This window comes from Engraulis encrasicolus, chromosome 16, assembly GCF_034702125.1.
Source record: "Engraulis encrasicolus isolate BLACKSEA-1 chromosome 16, IST_EnEncr_1.0, whole genome shotgun sequence".
NCBI classification, from domain to species: Eukaryota; Metazoa; Chordata; class Actinopteri; order Clupeiformes; family Engraulidae; genus Engraulis; species Engraulis encrasicolus.
In genome coordinates this window covers 28,971,549-28,990,633 of record NC_085872.1, presented here as the reverse complement: position 1 = coordinate 28,990,633, position 19,085 = coordinate 28,971,549, and the positions used below count along the sequence as shown (strand labels likewise).

The 19,085-nt window shown below is 43.8% G+C and overlaps 1 protein-coding gene across 2 annotated transcripts; it reads left to right on the top strand.

Annotated features, from left to right (window-relative positions):
• Nucleotides 1–13,528: 13,528 nt before the first annotated feature.
• On the top strand, nucleotides 13,529–18,880 carry arf1 (ADP-ribosylation factor 1). 2 transcript variants are annotated; one of them, XM_063219305.1, is made up of 5 exons: nucleotides 13,529–13,644; nucleotides 14,856–15,035; nucleotides 15,458–15,568; nucleotides 16,782–16,906; nucleotides 18,065–18,880. In XM_063219305.1, the coding sequence occupies exons 2-5, from the start codon at nucleotides 14,891–14,893 to the stop codon at nucleotides 18,224–18,226; spliced, it is 543 nt and encodes a 180-aa protein (XP_063075375.1). In that variant the 5' UTR covers nucleotides 13,529–13,644; nucleotides 14,856–14,890; the 3' UTR covers nucleotides 18,227–18,880. The 2 variants fall into 2 exon arrangements, with proteins under 2 accessions (XP_063075375.1, XP_063075376.1); XM_063219306.1 differs by lacking the exon at nucleotides 13,529–13,644 and adding an exon at nucleotides 13,651–13,746.
• Nucleotides 18,881–19,085: the final 205 nt, after the last annotated feature.

The window sequence follows — 19,085 nt, the reverse complement described above, 5'->3', positions numbered from 1 at the left end:
TTTGCTCTTGTAGGAGAGGGAGAGGATTCCACCAGAACACGTTACAATGGAGTCTCTGTGAATTTCAATAAACTTGTTCTCCTCTCCTCTCTCTCTCTCTCTCTCTCTCTCTCTCTCTCTCTCTCTCTCTCTCTCTCTCTCTCTCTCTCTCTCTCTCTTTCTCCCTCTCTCTATGTAGCTCTCTCTCTCTCTCGTTGTCTCTGACAAGCAGACCCTTGCACAACGTGAAACAGTTGCAACTGCCACAGAGACAACAGAAAAAAAAGAAGAGGAGAAAAAAACCCTCAAGTCACACTTCTGCTCAAACAGTCCTTTTGTACCTCTCCAGCTGAGGCTTTTGATGTCAATGTTCCAAAGTTAGCAGCCCCATATTCACGTCATAACTTGGATAGAGTTCCTTTGTTTGGACTGGATTCCCGGGAATACTCTCGGAAACCCTTGGGCTGCGCTGTGGTTGTAACAGTGACCACCTATTCATACGTTTCATAAACATACATTTAAAACTGTCAGTCATATTCATCTTCATCATTCATCAGTAAGACGAATGAGAACTCCACAATAGTAGAGCAGAGTAACATTTATTGATTCCAGAGAAAATTATTATTAAATTATTAGACAAGGAAAAACATAGGCCTACCTATAATAAAACAAACCAAAAGTGGAGAGATCCACTACAGTTTGATTTTGGATGCCAAGAGATGGAAAACATTTTCCAACTAATCTGTTTTTATCCTGCTATCTTTTTTTCACGGCTCGTCTGTTTGTATGGGTACTGTCAACGGAGAGTTAGTGGCTTTCACACGCAAAATTAGGATTAGTTGAAAACACTCAAGATAATGACTAGAAAGAAAGCCCATTTGTCACCATTCTGTTTTTTCAGCTATTTAGTCTGTCTTCTTCACAGACACCTCACCTATGGTGCCAACTCGAACAATTACACTTAATTTCTAAAGACGACACAATAAGTTGAAACATATGTCAGTGTGACATTCGACACAGTTGTCAAAGCCTCTATTGTCATATGTATTAAGATATGAAACATTAATGAAAGAAACGTCAAATTACTTTGCCCTAAACTAATCCTCTGTGGATCTGTGGACAAGCAAAGTAAAGGGTTGTCATCTTTGGTCTTATATCATTTCAGTTTGTACGTCACACACGTTCATAACGAGTTCTGTCAATGTACGTGCACCACAAACAAAATACACAGAACATTTTGAGAAATATAATGAAGTGTCGCTGTCAAAGACCCATCATCTTGCAGTGTCCAGGGCTGTAAAACCCAGAAAGAGGTCACCGAGTTCTGCTAAGCTGCTACAGACAGAGTGGTGGATGGATGGATGGATGGATGGATGGATGGATGGGACGTACAGAGCTGCCTCAGTCCCGTCCTGTGTGGGGGTTCTTTGGTTGTGAGGAGGACTTTGAAGTGAGCGTTTTGATGTGCATGTGTGTGTGTGTCAAGCTCAGCTCAAACCCCAAAGGCTGTCTGTGGCTCCTCACTCCTTCATATTACAAAGCACAAGAGCAGCAAGGAAGTTCTTTAACACTTGCCTATATACAAAAATGTGTGCTAGTTCTTTTTTGTAGGCTGCGTTAGAGAAGCACCATAGAAGCACACCATCATAAAGTCACCACATCAGAAAGTCACCAAATATTTTCTAATGAATAATAACGTTATAGCTCCTTTTCAGTGTGTGTGTGTGTGCGTGCGTGCGTGCGTGCGTGCGTGCGTGCGTGCGTGCGTGCGTGCATGCGCACGCGCACACACACACTAGTTTGGTCTTTGAAATACATATAATTTTCACTAGCGTGGGTGAAAATAGAAGCCCATCTTCTCCTGTTGTTGATCATCAAACAGAGGCAACCACGTGCCTGGCCAAGTCTGTCATGAGGTGAGGACAAAAAAAAAGAAAAGAAAAATATACAGCATAAAAAAACAAAACAAAACACAAAACACAAAGAAATGCATCTGTGTCACACTGTTATTATTATTCACATGATCTCGCCCCTCCGCTACCAACGGCCTGCCTCATGGCCGTAGCCAGGAATTTGAAATAAGGGAGGTCCATAGAGCACGCGCAACGCGCCAGAATTTTTTTTAAAGGTGCACTGTGTAGGATATTGCCCGGAGTATCTATTGTAACTATGTTGCTCATTGAAACTATGCTATCTTTAGCAAATTTTGGTCTTTTCATGAATATTTGCTAAATAATGAACTAATATTTACTAGTATGACCACAGTTTACAGTATGCTTTGCAACTGAAAAGTTTTATGGAACTTCAAAATGGCGGACAATGGAGAAGATCGCCTTTTTCATGTATGAAAAATATTATTTTCTCTAAAAACAAGGGAGGTCCGGACCTCCCTTACCTCATATGTGGCTACGGCCATGTCCTGCCTGTGTTTGGAAAGTCCTGCTCCTGCACGCCCATGCTGAACAGCAGCAGCAGCAGCAGCAGCGGCAGAAGCGGCAGCTGCGGTGATGGCGGCACACACAGCCACCTGTGCGGGTGTCACCTGCAGTCAGGTACTGGGGAAGGTCAGGAGGCGGCCTCTCCCCCCCGGGGCAGACCCATCATCGGGACGCGTGACGGCACCTGCGAAGCACTCTTACTTTGTTTGAAGTGCTTGTTTGTATTGTTGAGGTGAACAAAGGAATTTTGCCACCTTTGTGCTTAAAGGGGGACATTAGTCAGGGGGAGAGAGAGAGGCAGAGAGGCAGAGAGAGAGAGGGGGGGGTGAGAGAGAGAGGAGGGGATGAGAGGAAGAGGGGAGGGGATCGAGCAAAGATACAGAGAGAGAGAGAGAGAGAGAGAGACTAAACGCAAGGCTCCCTGCTCATACCAAAGCAAAAGGAGAAGGGTGGGGGGTTGAGGGAGGGAGTTGTGTGCGTATGTGTGTGTAGAGAGAGAGGTGTATGTTCCTTCCCTGGAGGGAGGAATGAACTGAATATCCACTGAATCACTCGTCTGACTAATAAGAGCAAACGGCAGAGCAAAAGATCACAAGGAGAGGCGCTCGCTGTCGAAGGCTCAGGTTACTCACTAAGACAAGAGGAGATGCCATGTGGCACATCACAGGCCGCCCCATCAATACAGCACGCTGACAATCAGGCACGATCACCTATCACTGTCACACTGACACAGGCGGAATCAACAATATGAAAACTAGAGATGACAGAGTGGTTGCTACAGCACTGTCTTTACTACAATGAAGCTATTTTTTGTTTAAAAAAAACATCATTCAGAGTGAGGTGATGGCCGAACAAAACAAGGTCAGACAGACGTTCAGGAGGTCAGAGATTCAACCCAAATGTAGAGAAAAAATGACCAGAAAGATTATGACCTTTAAGTGCTTAAAGAACAAACAAACAAAAAAACAATGAACAGCTGAAGTTCACAATAACCACACAACCACTGCCCTTCAGTTTTTACCATTCAAATCACATGACTTGAGTAATAACAACCAGAACAACTTTTCTGGTGTCTGTGTCCGTGTTCGGTGATATGGCGATTGTGATTGGCTGGGAGGAGAAAACTCCAGAGTCCAGGGGATGGGATGAGGAACGCCACCGTAATAACTGTACCCCGCCAGGCCGGGCCGGGCCACACTCAGATGCCACTGATGATAACGGACTCAGAGCACCGGCAGGCAGGTGAGGCCAGCCGAGCAGCACTTAAAATGGCCTGCTGTCTGTTGTTGGGAGGGGTGAGGGTGGAGGTGGGGGGGTGAAGGAAGGGTAGAGGTCATGCAAAGGCCGCCCAGGCAGAAGAGCAGCAAGAGAGAGGAGTGGGGTGGGATTGGGGGTTGGTGAGAGGCGGGTGGTAGGATTGCTGTCACCATTTCACCTCACACTGGGGTGCGCTGGGCTTTTTTCAGTAATGACAGACGTCAGAACTGCCCCCTCTCTTCTCAGAATGCTAAATGTTTTGAAGTAGTTAAGGAACTTTAGAAGGCAAACAACTGTTTGTGGGGGACTCTAGAATAGGACGACTTTGTCGGAGCCGCTTTGTTGTGCTGTCAGGTTGTGTTGGTCGCCTATTGCAAATACCAAACATAAGCCTTATATATATGTTCCTGATGCCTGAAAGAAATGTTACATTTCCTAAAAGCAATGTAGACACCTTTATGTGCCTCTGTGTGTGTGTGTGTGTGTGTGTGTGTGTGTGTGTGTGTGTGTGTGTGTGTGTGTGTGTGTGTGTGTGTGTGTGTGTGTGTGTGTGTGTATGTGCGTGTGTATCCATTGACGTCCATATCACTGCGTGCGTGTGTGCGTGCGTGCGTGCGTGCGTGCGTGCGAGCATGTGTGCGTGTATGTATCCATGCCCCCATAGCGAGCTGGCTGAAGTGGGTAAGGGGTGTATCGGTTTCAACTCAAGGTGGCTTGCAGAGCAGAGCACTAGCAGAGGAGGAGTGCAGTTATCATTAGAGCAGCACTGGAGCTGTCCTCCACTAGTTCCAGTAATTACTTCACAAAGGGTGGTGCCTGCCTTCCCCCTGCTTTTCCCACACTGCAGGGCAAGCAGAGAATTCCAAGCACCCCAGACCTGCAATCTCCTCAGTTTTACCCAGCAAATTACTAAGTAGTCCCATTCTTCACAGCACTGTAATTGCATTTTAGTGCTGTTTTTATTGATGCCGGCCAGGCCGGCCCCCTTCTCATGCTGAGAGGAATGAGCGTGGCGTTTCAGAGGAGTGAGCATGCTAAATGAATGGTAGCACTTGTTTAAGGAAAACAGTGGGAGACCTTCCTTGGCCCTTGTTCACCTACCCAATCTGTGTAGTAACTCAGTTATTACAAGGGTAATTACAAATGTATCAACAAATGTCCGTCTATAGGGATGACGTGTGCACAACATCAAACACTTTGTCAAAAAAAAAACTTTTAAAAGTTTTTGTTTTAACTGAACCAAAAACCTAATTAACTTTTTTAAACCAGTTTTTATGTTTCCTATACGCTTGTATCTGACATTAAAAGCGGATCAGAATAATATCAGTTACTGTCCCACAAGCCAAATTCAGTTTTTTAAATATAATAATCAGCTGATGAGCAACAATTTGCTGGAATTTTACTGCTACTCTCGGCACAGTCATCAGCCCAAGTGGTGGATTATGAAGACCATCACCCTCCTCCTCTCAGCAGCTCTCTGTGGACTAGACGTGATGCTCTCATGCTACCGAATTAATTAGGGACCCTACTGGGACCCTACTGGGACCCTCCACACATCCTCCTATCCAAAAGGCAAACTGCACAGCCTACCTACGTCACAGATGGGAAGTTATTCATCTAGGGTTAACTTCTTTTTTTTGTGAGTGGAAACCGGTAGCATGAAGGAAAGTCAGATTCCCTTATGATTTAGTGAAAGTGAAAGTGAAAGCCCAACTGGGAAACTCCAAGCATTAGCATTGTCATTGTGACACAGCCCTCCAAAGCACACAAGTGTTCACTGCACACTGTACACAATGAAATTGCATTCATGAAGACACCAGTGCAAGGGGGCAGTCCCCAATGGCGCCCAAAAGGGAGCTGTGCGGCGGGACGTTACCATGCTCAGTGTACCTTAGTCATGGAGGAGGATGGGGGAGAGCACGGGTTAATTACTTTCCCCCATCAACATTCCATTTTATGGATTTATTACATTTAATGAAATTTGATGCAGCCCTTGTAAAAGGGCTGAAAAACTCTTTGCCACCCCATAACAACATTGCTCCGTGTCTCCCCTTGTACAGCTCATTATTCTCCATGTTCACAAAAAGTTGGTCTAGATCCGCTCACTAAACATCTCATTACTGGATTTTAAGACAGCAAAGTTTACATTCTTGGCTCTTATCAAGCTGTTCTTCATGTCTACACGAACGATGTAGTTCCTTTCTTTTCACAGAGCGCACACACATTCTCAACGTTCCTCTGCCGGACAACCACACAGTTGCTGTTTGAGATGAGAAAAGTAGAGACGGAAGAAAAAGGAAGGAAAATGGCCTCGGGATTAGTGGTTCTGAGTAGGATAAAAAGGATAATGGATTCTTGGTGTGATCCAGTTTAGTTTGAAAGATGGAGGGTCTTAACCAGGATTTGAGACTTGATACTGCTTTTGTGCCATTATGTCCATCCAATGGCATCGGTGCTGAAATGTAAAGTTTTTTGTGGGATCCCAATTGGTGGCAATCATGATATTGCAACACAACACACACGTTTACTCAAAGTACACACACACACACACACACACACACACACACACACACACACACACACACACACACACACACACACACACACACACACACACACACACACACACCACTCACACAACACAGACACAAACACAAACACACACACACACACACACACCACTCACACAACACAGACACAAACACACAGGTGTCCCCTCCTTCCTTGCACAATTGGCAGCATGGGATGAAGGAGAACTCCTTCCCTGTGGCCCACATACAGAGATGCATTGTGCACGTCTGCTTTTGTCCATCAAAATCAGCCCCTGGGTTGTAGTTGTTTGAGAAACCGTATGTATATACCCTACCACCAATGCAACAATCAATGCAGAAGGGGGCATAGTATGTGATCATCACAAAGGGGAGGTCTCCCTGACAGAAACATCCCCTGTAATTACGACTGCCCTCCTTCCCATTCATCGCCTCATAATCTGAAAATCCCACTTTCACTAGCATCTCCGACACCTGTGACCCCGTCAGAAGTGTCAGCCGGGCCTGTCAGTGAGGTTTAACAAAGCGAAAAAGACAAGCTCCCTGTGACTCCCTCAGCCAAGCACTTCAGCCAAAGAGGGGGTGGTGGGGCGGTGGGGTGGTGGGGTGGTGGGGGCGGGTAGGCGTCCGCAGTAGCCTGGCAGCTACTGAGGTATTTGATTTTGCCCTGGGGTAGACAGGTGCGCTCAAAAACAACAGAAGGAAATATGCAAAAGGCCTCCGCACCAGAGGTTTGGATGTTGGATTAGAGACAAAACACTAATTTCAAGTGACACTGAGATGATGACTGGGGGTTCTTCAGTTACTAAGGCTCCCGCTGGATCGTAGTGGGGGGGAAAGGCCAGGTAGAAAATATGCACTCAGGTTTCCGTGATCGTGTCATGTTTGGATTTACTTGCTTTCAGAGAGTGTAGCAAAACAGCTTTCCCCTTTGGAGTAAACCAGTGATTTACCTTCCGATCTTAAGTGCTCGTTTCCGATTTCAATTGCTCGGCTGATCCCACGGAAGGTATTTCTGATCACATTCTGAAGAGTCAAAGTTAAGTGGAGGTCTGTTATCCGGTTCAGACCATTCAGATGGAGGTGTCATCCCCCAAAATAATTGGTCTTGGAGTGGAGTCAACTGCCAAATCTAAAAAAGCACCCGCACCCAGACCACCGTGGAGTCCCAGCGGCCGCATTTAAGCTTCCACACTGCCCCAACGCTCCCGCTCAAATCCCACACGAGGGGAATCCAGGAGCAGCCTGTCAGTCTCCTGGTCGGGTTAACCGCGACTGGAAATAAATAAATGGAATGAGGCTGGGCTACAAATCACCTACCATCAAAGTGACAATGGAAGACACCATGCCAAGTGGAGAAGCCTTTGATTCTCCCCAGTTTCATCATGGCCGGGTCTCCACACAGTCTGCTGCGACAGGGCTGTAAATACCAGACCATTATCCAGCCTAAGGATGGGATAAGTTTACACTCTCCCCTCACCGCAGGCACAGATGACTTTGCCTAATCAAGGTATAACCAGGGCTGGAGCAGGGTAAATCCTGCATGTTGTCACCAAGTGCAAAGGGAAAATGTATGGGATATGGGAGTAAGCCAGGGCCTTATATTCTAAAATTGAATATTCATACTCTCTTGGTGTAAGAATACAATGAGCTTCTTATTTTTGGCTTTGGTGAGCTATAACACCATGCCAGTAAAAACCATGCCTTAAACATGATGTAATTGTGCATAGCATAGCATTCTTTAATGTTTTGAAAAATATTCGTGATTTGGCGTGAAAAGCCCATTGTTGTAGAAAAAAGGAGTTGGGAATTATTTATTGAGACTTTCATGCATGAAATATGGCTGCCTATTCAGCATTCTACTATGTCAGCAATGTGTTACGTGCTAGTTCAAAACCACCACTAGAGGGTGCTACATCTGCTGGCTAATTAGAGCCTCGTTAACCAATTAACATGATGATGACCTGAAATAGATGCAGAGAATGGCTATATTACAAGATATTCTCTATCGATGTAACGAAGTGTGATGTACATTCGGGCAGAAGTCAATGATAATTTCCAAACTGATCATATTGAACTGTGTTGTTGTGGCAGGGAAACATGTTTTCGAGCGATATTCAACAAATTATCATCATTCCCATCGCCGGCAGAAAAAATGCAGTGTTCCAAGAGGCATGCCAAGAAGTTCCCGATCCGACGACATGGTCCACATGGAGAATTAGTGTGGGGTGATGCGCATTTCCCTTATGCGACGACCATGGACGGATGCAAAATGTTATGTAAATCCCCTTAACGACCTTTTCAGGCCACCAACAATCGCCACACAAAAGTGATTGGCAGCCGACACCGTGGGGCTCGTTTATCCGGTGCCCCAGCCCGTCTCGCTCCACATCGCCCCCTGCTGAGTGAGAAAGCGTGGGGTAAAGTGCCCAGCGACTTGGCCTGCCAATGGGCAGAGCCAGCATGGACCCTCTCATGGCAGCCTCGGGGGTTGTCGTCATAATGTTTCGTTTGTTTTCTGCCCCGCACCACCTCGGAACTTGGCCCCGGGCATCTTTGGGGCAGATCGGGCGCAGGGGGAAGCGTCCACGCCTGTCCCTCTGTGTTCCCATGCTGCCCGGCTTCCCCTGTTTCCATTGTGCCTCTCACAGACCCGCTCTTGTGTCCCGGTGCCTCTCCTGGTGCTCACAATGGAAGCGCATGATATGGGCATTGTCATTGTCCCAGCGATTATTATGATGTGCGCCCCTCGCCCTTCGGGGAGGGTTATGCCACTGATCCACACTCGGCCTGCCAGTGGCCCCACCCCACAACCACCATGATATGATACACTTATGAGGCCCAAGTGCCCTTTTGACATGGAAAAGCATACTCCAACAGACAACTGTGCACACGTACGCACACACACACGCACACACACACACACACACACACACACACACACACACACACACACACACACACACACACACAAACCCTCACGCTGTTCTCAAGCCCCTCACTGGGAGGTTTTTCTCATTTCCAAGCTCCATCTCCGGGGGGGTGCATGGGTTCCCTACTGAGCCGCAAGCCTCATACTTCCTACTGCGAGGCCTGTTTTGTCCCTTGGCGGTCCTCCTCCATTCAGCCAGACTCTGACCAGCATAACTCCCTAGTGAGTCCACAGCAGAAACCCAAGGGTTTTCCTCTATTTGTCCCTGAATGGCCAGACAAATCAGTAACGCCTATGAGATTGATGACTTACACCTAGTTCGTGCCAGCTCATTTGCATGGATGCTGATTTTGATATCTATTGTTTTTGTTTTCCATGCCCTGCTATTTTAAGGCTGTGGTTTCATTGCACTTCATAAGAACATAATACACCATAAGGCAATGATTGTGTGTGAGTGTGTGTGTGGGTGTGTTTGCATATGCATATTTCAGAGCTGCTTCTGTGGGGGAAAGGGTGGAGTTGTTCCAAAGATGCCTTCCTCTAGCAGTTTGACGTATGCAGCAGATGTCAATGGGAGAAGGCAGAATTTGCACATATGGGTGTTAATTGGATTTCTAAGCTGCATGCAGCGCCCACAGCTTGCATGGCTGGAATATACTCCTCTCAGCAGGCCACGGTATGTAAAGATCTGATTTATGACTGATGTCCAAATTGTGCTTTGTTTGAAACTTGAAACAAATTGATTGTTTCTATGTTTTTTTCAACTGGATTGGATAACTAATGGTAATTACAATTGACTTTTGCATAATTTTGTTTTTATTCTACATACACAGTCCATTCATTTGAACAAAATGCAGGGCAGAATAGTTATTACACAGTGTTAAACAGAGAAAAAATTAAAGTGAATAAATGTTTGGTAAATCAAACCAGAGTTTGTGTGTGTGACAGCTAAAGGTGTTGTTTTTCAGTCCTAGTGATTTCACTTAAGCATGCCTCTTAATTTACAACTAACATTGCTGTCTCTTCGTGGTGCCCCAGGCTATGTTGGCAGCTGAACAAAAATGATAATAAAATGGAACATATAACTTAATGTTGACAGTATGCAGTGCAGGTGTGCCTGTCTCCACTGATGACACTGCAGCCTTTGTACAAGATGGGTCTAATATCACTAGCTCTCTTGTACTATATCTTGTACTAACTGTCTACAGCTCTCTCTTCCTTTCAGGAAACCAAGATAATCAGCCTCGCTCTGTTGCGTTTTTTGTTTTTGTTTTACTACTGTAATGTTTAAGCAGACATGCCTGAAAATGCAGTATTTGTGTGCACACCTAAACAAATAATCAGCATCAAACATCAGCCTCTCATCTTTTGTATTGTGTATACTGCTGTTAATTTGAGGTTCTACGTTTTTCAGGGGTTATGAGGACTTTGTTTATTTGTGTAGGCCTACTTGAGTGTTTATTTAATTTGTTTGCTCATTTAATTGTGTGTTTATTCAATTATGTCTTTATTTGTTTGGAAAGGTGACATGCAGTTGGCAAAAATATTCTCTGCCTTTCCACATTAGAATATTTATGCATGGACCACGTATTGCATCATCCACTGACGTGCAAGACTGATATTTCTTAGGTGTATAGCTTAAAACAAGACATTGATGAGGTTCCCATGTTTTCTTTAATATATCTCTTACTCCCTTGGCAGTGCAGCATACAAAGCCCTTTGAACAGTGCAAGGAAGAGCTTGTTTTTGGGACACTGTTGATGATACTCTCACCATTTTAAAACAAATTCCCATGGCAGCTCATTTCAATGCAGTCAGCCCACAAAGATTAACCAAATAAGTATGTTTAAGCCATTAAAATACAATCTCTTTGTAAAATTGTGTGTATTTAGAGGGAAAACAGCTTCATGTGTGCATACCTCCAGCATATGTTGAAAAGAAACAGAAAGAAAAGAAAGAAACAGTTGAATTGGAATTGTCCCCACTTTAAACCATAGTGGCATTTCTGCTAGTTTAAGTCCCTTTTTGTTACTATGAAAATGTGCAGGGTACCTACCTGAAGAAGTAAATAGGGGCCCTGACAGTTCACTTTCTTTCACCATACTAATTTCTGAACCGCAGTATAGTATATAATATTGAAAAAAAGATGTTTCTTAGTGTTTTGTTGTTAGTTTAAATAGTGAACATGCTGTAGTAAATGTATACTGGACCCTAATTACTCTTCACGAAATATTACATAATTTCACCATTAGGGGGTGTTGTAACTCAAACACTTGTTTCCGAAACCTAATGTCTCAGCATTGCAAAACTGCTGTCTGCCTGAGGTGAGCATATAATAGGCCTGGGACAACCATACTTTTACATGTTGCCATGCAACCATATATGGCAACTGTATGGATTAAATTAACATCTCCACACAGCCTGCCATACCATTACACATAAAGTATTTTTCCAACCATTGTTTTTATTTATCATGTATATTTGCTTACTCCCCTTTATGCTGCAAAATGTTTATTATGCTGCTAAAACCGTTTTACTGTTTTGATTAACATTTTAGACAATGTACAGCACTTTGGTCAGTTTTTTACTGTTTTTAAATGCGCTTTATAAATAAAATGTACTTACTTACTCACTTACAACCAAAATGAACTGTAATCGGAACTCTATTTGTGAATGCTTCAACCATTGCAACATACATAGACACAATAAAACAGCCATCAAACAAATTAGTTCATATAAAAAAATAATAATGCTGGGTGATTTTCGTAACCCAGGCGCTGGGGACAAGGACAGAAAAAAAGATTGTTGGGTAGTTTTAACCCACCCATTAACTTAATCCAATGCTTCGAAGGTCAGTCGGACAGTAAATGTGATGAAATGCTCTTCATCACAGAAAATACTGCATCCATGATGGGTCTTAATATTCATATGACAAAAAGGAGGCGTGAATTGCTTGAATCTAAACAGACTTTTACTGTATAATAACGACATACTAACAACACTGCAGGGTTTGCACTGGCACAAAAAAACACAACTATGTGTATAATGTGTATAACTGAATTTATTTAATTCTGAACAGGCCTATAGGGTGAAATTGTTTTTGAGCATAGACAATTACTGTAATAGGAAGCAAATACTGTTGGAACAGCTTAATTATTCCAAATATACAGTTATGTTAAAACTTCAACACTGGCTGCTGTGTGTCTCTTTGGCCTTTGGGAGGCGACAGGTGATCTGTTCTCTTCTCTGTCAACAAGGTGAACGTTAGTGGACTAGTACCAAGACTGAGATTGATATAGAATTCTACTTTTTTACGCCTTGGGTTAATGTTGAAATCCTTAGATGCAGAAGTGTTAGGATCCTGTGGCAGAGGCCTATATTCTTTCTTCATTCATTCAGACAATAAAAGCTGACTTGTCTTCCAGCAGATAGGCCTACCAAATACTGTAGACTACCCTGATAAAACTGCCTCCGCATGGACTAATGCAGCTTCCTTGATTCTGATTATTTTTTCTGATTATCTCAACTATCAAATCACCACTCAAATGACCTTGATTTAATTTACTCGACAGGCCTAAAACGAGATATATATTTTTTGGAAATCCCATTACTTTGCATCAGTTAACACCTGGGCTTTTCAGCATACAAGGCCACTGTGTGTTGGCTGGTGCTGAGGGGGTGAGCCCTGCCCGGCTGGAGAGGCCTCCACCACTGGGTCGGTGGCCTCCACCCCCAGAGTGGCAACAGCTGCTTTCTTTAGACCGTGAGAATACATCATAAAAAGGCAACTGTTAGAGAGATCCATGTCCCGACTCCCTTGCCCTCAATTTATTCAGCTAGCATTATACGTCTACCACCATGAATATGTGCCTTTGTAGGCCTATGCTTATAGAAGGAGCAGAAATATAATGTCCTAGTAGCACTTCATTAAACCACCGTGAGCATCTGGAAGGCAAGACCTGTCATGCTTAGAGAGGTGGTGTAATGATAGGTTAAATTCATAACTGTTGCAAGTTTTTAAGATGCCCTGTGATGTGTTTTGTAGTGTCTTACACTTGTTTGCTGATATGTTAATCTGTTGTGCAACAGTTCTACGTCAGTTTTGGCTTAATTAAGTGTTCTAATAGTAGACCTAATAGGCCTACAAACTAAGTGTTCTGAATATGCTCCAGCATCAGCATCACTTGCCTAGGCTATCAGGCCTGGCAGCCTATTAAAAGGCTAAATAACATTTAAAAGTCCAAAACACATGGGAAACATGTTCACATGGGTGTAGGCCTATGCTGCAGCATTACTTACAGGACCAATACGCCGGTGAGTGGAGCAGCATTTCGCAACTTGAAATTTGGTCCTCCACCCCACAGAGGTTGGATGATGAGTAGACGTTTCATGTTTAACTGCTTACGGACGTGTTGACGTGGCCGACAAATCGCCATTTTGAGGAAGGGAACGCCTTGAAAGCCGCACACACAGAGGAAGCAAGCAAATAGTAAGCCAATGAATTATTTAGAAAATAACGCACAGTGATTTTGTTTAAATTGATAGGCCAAAGTATACGACTTCAGACTCTTGACTGTGCATTTGCAAGAAGGTGATAATTGGCCTCGCTACTTATACACTCATCTTCTTAGTCATCTGAGCTGATCTGAGATTTGTTGTCTGTAAGCGGACAGTTAAGTAGCACTAGTCCGGCTAGCACGCTAGCTGTAACTTGTCTTTGACATTATCTGGCTGAACTTGGTAAACAATGACGCCGACTTAGAACGTTAGCTGCTACATTGTTAACATGGCGTGAATGCCCCCCCGTCAAATTATGCTACAATGCATCTGGTGTTTCCGTTACCTTGTTACCTTCGGTTACCTATCTATTTAATTTTATACATTTCTGTATGTTGCTCATTGTTAGAGTTAGCATAGCGTGTTCTTCAGATTAACCCCACAACAGCAGTGTTGTTATGAATGCTGAATTTACAACCACCCGCTCTTTCGCAGTGTAATGGGTGCGTTGCAACATTGTTGCGTCTGAATGAAGTATTATGCCAGATGTCTGCAAAAGAAACAGCTTAGGGCAGTGTATGCTAGTTAGCTTAAGTTGTAAACTAGCTGCCATTGTCAGTGAACTTAATAAAGACTGGCTGCCTGTAGGCATTGGCTCGGATGAAATCCTCATCTTATTACTTTTTATCAATATATGAACCAAAGTAGGCCTATGTTTCAGACCGGAATGGTAATTTGTCCCATGGTTTGATTTCCGCATACCAATCTGGTTTGCTTACAGCCTAAGTGGCTTGCCCCACATCGCATGCCATGAGTTATGGTGTGGTAGAACTACGAGGTTAGTCAAGTCTAGAGGATCTTGGCTGCAAATATGAATGGTGTGTGTTATGGTCAACTATTTTCATAGGGACTCACTAGTTTGACGCCCTTTCGGTAGGTACATCACATGGTAATCAAGCATTTCAAACAAGCGAGTTAGGGTTAGGTTTAGGGTTAAGGTTAGGGTTAGGAGTAGGGTTAGGGTCGTTTCATATCCCACTGATCATCTCTCCCCACCCCTGTACACACACACACACACACACACACACACACACACACACACACACACACACACACAAACTGTCATGTACGACAAGGGTGTAAAGCACGTGTCCTGATACTGAATTGTTACAATTGTGTGTTGTTGTTTCCTCCACTTGACAGATTTTCAAGGAGCAATCCATTGTTGAAACAGAGCCATGGGTAACCTATTTGCCAACTTGTTTAAAGTGTTTGGCAAGAAGGAGATGAGAATTCTTATGGTCGGCCTTGATGCTGCTGGAAAAACTACAATCTTGTACAAGCTCAAACTTGGTGAAATTGTTACCACTATTCCAACAATTGGTGAGTCTCTTGATCTGGGTTGAATGGACACAATAGGAATTGTAAAAAAGTATAGTAATCAATATACCTTTATCATCAGGGCAGCCGCTAGACATAAGCAGAGTACGCAGAGTGCTTAGGGCACCAACCAGTGCATGGGGCACCAACCACTTTGTCCTCAAAATTGGGGCCTCTTAAATTGAGATTGCGTTACTGAACATATATTTATTAGTTGGTAGATTATTGTTATAATGTAATTATTGGGGGGGGGGCTCCTGACTGGTTATGCTTAGGACCTCCAAAACGTTAGCAGCGGCCCTGTTTATCATTACACATGATACCTTGTCATGTTATGGCTTTTGATGACATTTCACTAATGAAGGATTCTGTGATGAGATGACCTCCTTCACCCTGACCCTTATACATCATTGTCTGGCATACAGGTTTCAATGTGGAAACTGTAGAATACAAGAACATTAGCTTCACCGTCTGGGATGTGGGTGGTCAGGATAAAATTCGACCGTTGTGGCGCCATTACTTCCAGAACACACAGGGTAAGTCTTGGTGTCTTTAATGATAATTTATTCCCTGTCAGATTGATCGCTGATCCAGATAAGATTTGAACACCTGTAATCCCAGACACCTTTGGTGTAATGATTACGTGGCATTGATGTCTGTAGTCTGTGTTGCCATGCCATGTGTTGTGCTTTAAAGGGGTATGCCACTATTTTGGGGCTTAATACAGTTAAAATCGCTAGCTTAGCGACATATTCCCTCTTTTTACTTGTCTTAAAGATGGCCTCTCAACGTCATTTAATTAATATTGCCGTGTTCCCAATTGTTATTGAATGTGTTTCGCGTTGGTCCTGTTTTAAAAAACGTTCTGGTTGCTTTGTTTCAAGACGTTTTTGCAAGCTGGCAAGGTGGCTTGTGGAGAAACGAGAGAGTGTTCCGTGTTTCTCGTGGAAATGCGTCTCTGATTGGCTCACTCCTCCTGCTCTCAAAGAAACGCGTCTCTGATTGGCTCAGTCCTCCAGTTCTTGGAGAGAATGTAATGGGAAACAGAGTCGCCACTTCCCCGGGTGGTACTGCACTATAGGGGCGCCAACGGAGGCGTGCAGGCTCCATTCAGGGCTGTGCTCTTTCGACAGCGACCCCTAGGCGAGCTGCAGGCAGGGAGCAACCGGAGTGAGCAGGCTTTATGTATGAGGCTTTGTGCTGTGTGTGTACCTGAGAGTAGCAACCAGCTGATAGCTAAGCTAAGCTATGTTTCGGGCCACCAGACGTTGCTTGTTTTGAAAACAAGCAGAAAAAAATTACTCGACATGTTTTTAGATAAATGGGTCGATATAAACCTTTGTGGGCAACGCCTTCTTTCGACGTGACGAAACACAGAAAGGCTTTCGTGATTCGCTCGTTTCTCTGCATTATTTATGTAAATTGGGAAACACCGGGAAACACAGCCAGGAGAGTTGACGCACCGCTATGAGAGCCTTGCAAGTGAGTTTAACTTGGGGTGACCGTCCGATCTTCGAAAGGAGTGAGTAAAACTGAGTTTTATCGGAAGTTGGCCTTTAAAGCAAGACAACGCTTAACATGAAAAATAAGACACTTTACCACCTTTATAAACCCCAGCCAACGATTTTAACTGTATTAAGCCCCAAAATAGTGGCATACCCCTTTAACACAAACTGCCACAAAGATTTCAAAGCCTAAGGTTTCTTTGTTTTTATGTTTTGTTTTTTTTTGTTCATTACTCCCCCTCAGGTCTCATCTTCGTTGTGGACAGTAATGACAGAGAGAGAGTGAACGAGGCACGGGAGGAGCTGATGAGGATGCTGGCTGAGGACGAGCTCCGGGAAGCAGTGTTATTAGTATTCGCCAACAAACAGGTATCTGACTTTCAACCCTGTACCTGTCCTTGTGCCAAGAACCTGAGTAGTCCAGGTTAAGTCAGTCTTGAGGTAGTGGTAAATCATCTAATACAAGTCAAGAGCATCGAGTCTTTGTTTTCTCACAGCGGTGGGCTATCTATTAGCAGGTTAGCTTACCATTTCATGCAGGTTAACCTAGCCAGGTTTATCACTTAACCATGTTCTTGGAATTACTTTCCAGAACACCCCACTCGTATGATGATCTAAATCAGTGGTTGTGTAACTTTTTTTTCCGAACGGACCCCCTTACCTGTGACCAAGACAATACCGTGCACCCCCAACCCAAACCTCTACATATGTATACGCACTAAATGATTTAAGTTATTAATTATAATGATTCTTGCTTGAGACATTATTCAATACCTTAATGACTTGATATGGGGACCAAAACAGGTTTTAATTTGGTTTTGATTTAGCCTAATTATAATGTTCGCCAACAGAATTTTAGTCACACCCTGAGCTCAAACAAAATCCTGCGCACCCCCTGAAATCTCTGGCGCACCCCCAGGGGATGCCCGCACCCCAGGTTAAGAACCACTGATCTAAATGATGCTGCACTGCCTGAAAGAACGATGTCTTGTTAAAGACTACACTCCAGCTTCATCTTATCTGATCTTGTCTGCCATTTGGCGCAAACACATGTGACTGACGCTTCAATGTTTCTTCTCACTTTGTGTTTGCACCAATGAAACAATAAAAAACCCATTAAGCTGCAGTGTGTTCCAGCTCCTTCCTTAACAAGCACCGTCCTAATGTAATGCACCTGTGTCATCTAGTGGACGACATGTAGAGTGGAACTCTGACCTTAATACTAATTTCTAATACTAATTTCTCTGGTCCTTTTCTGTTGATTGTGGCCTCTAGCCTCTGCTTTGCCCTGCCTCTGTGGAGAAACCTATTAAGTTTCCACTGTCAACGTAGGCTTTCCCCATTTAACATTCTGTTTGCAAATGTGATAATGACCTTTGAGTTGTGCTGTTGCGAGTTATTGAATGAAACTTAAATCATTGATGACGTCAAGCCCTGTGTCACAACAAGGCCACAAGCAACAGGAATGGACATGACGAACTTGTTTGATTCCCCTCCTAACCCAGAACCGTGTCTTGTTCTGTCCAGGACCTTCCCAATGCCATGAACGCTGCCGAGATCACGGACAAACTAGGACTTCACTCCCTGCGCCACAGGAACTGGTACATCCAGGCCACATGTGCCACCAGTGGTGACGGCCTGTACGAAGGACTTGACTGGCTTTCCACTCAGCTGCGGAATGCAAAATGAGGACCTGCACATGTGCCATCCATCCCTCAGACGCTCTGCCGCATCCTCCTCCCCTCCTCCTTCATCGCTTTTACTCCACCCATTGACAAAGAAAAAAAGATCAAGCAACTTTGGGGGTTTAAAAAAATGCAAGGGTAGTGGACACTACCCTCATCTCACGTCTGGCCACAGCAATATTATACCAGTAAGAGGACAAAGCCGAGTTGTAGATTCCAGAGGGGTATACTAAGAAGCTGGCTCAGGAGTAAACCAGGTTAAGTTAAGAGGTAAATCATCTAATAGAATGATTTACCTCTAAACCTGGTTTACTCCTGAACCAGCTTCTTAGTATAGGCCCCTGGTCTCCTATTTAATGTAAATAGTCTTGTTTTGGTATGGGGCTGCCCGATGCACTCTTATGCAATATGTAACTTACTCAATATTTCATTACATTTGTTATTTAATAACCTTTAACAGGCTTTTTTTGGAAACACTTAGGGAGTGGAAAAGGGAGAACGGAAGCAGCAATTGTAAAGGAGTCTGTTATCTTCAGCACTCTTCTCTCTGTCAGATAATGCCATTATGGATATTTTCTCTTCTCCAACACTCATGTAACATTGCACATGAACTGACAGGGGAAACCTAATTATTATTATTATTAAAACTAAAATACCAGATGCCAGTCGATACTGTACAGATACACTACCTGCTACCTTTTTCTCTCCTTTAATTATGACTATCATGTAAACATAAGAAACTATGAAACGTTTTTGTTAATACCTTAGTTACACTGTAACCCATTTGAAAGCAAGTGGTCCTTGCGGTCCGGCTTCAAGTGGGACTTTTAATCAGAACCTTATTGTTGAGCTTTATTTGTCAT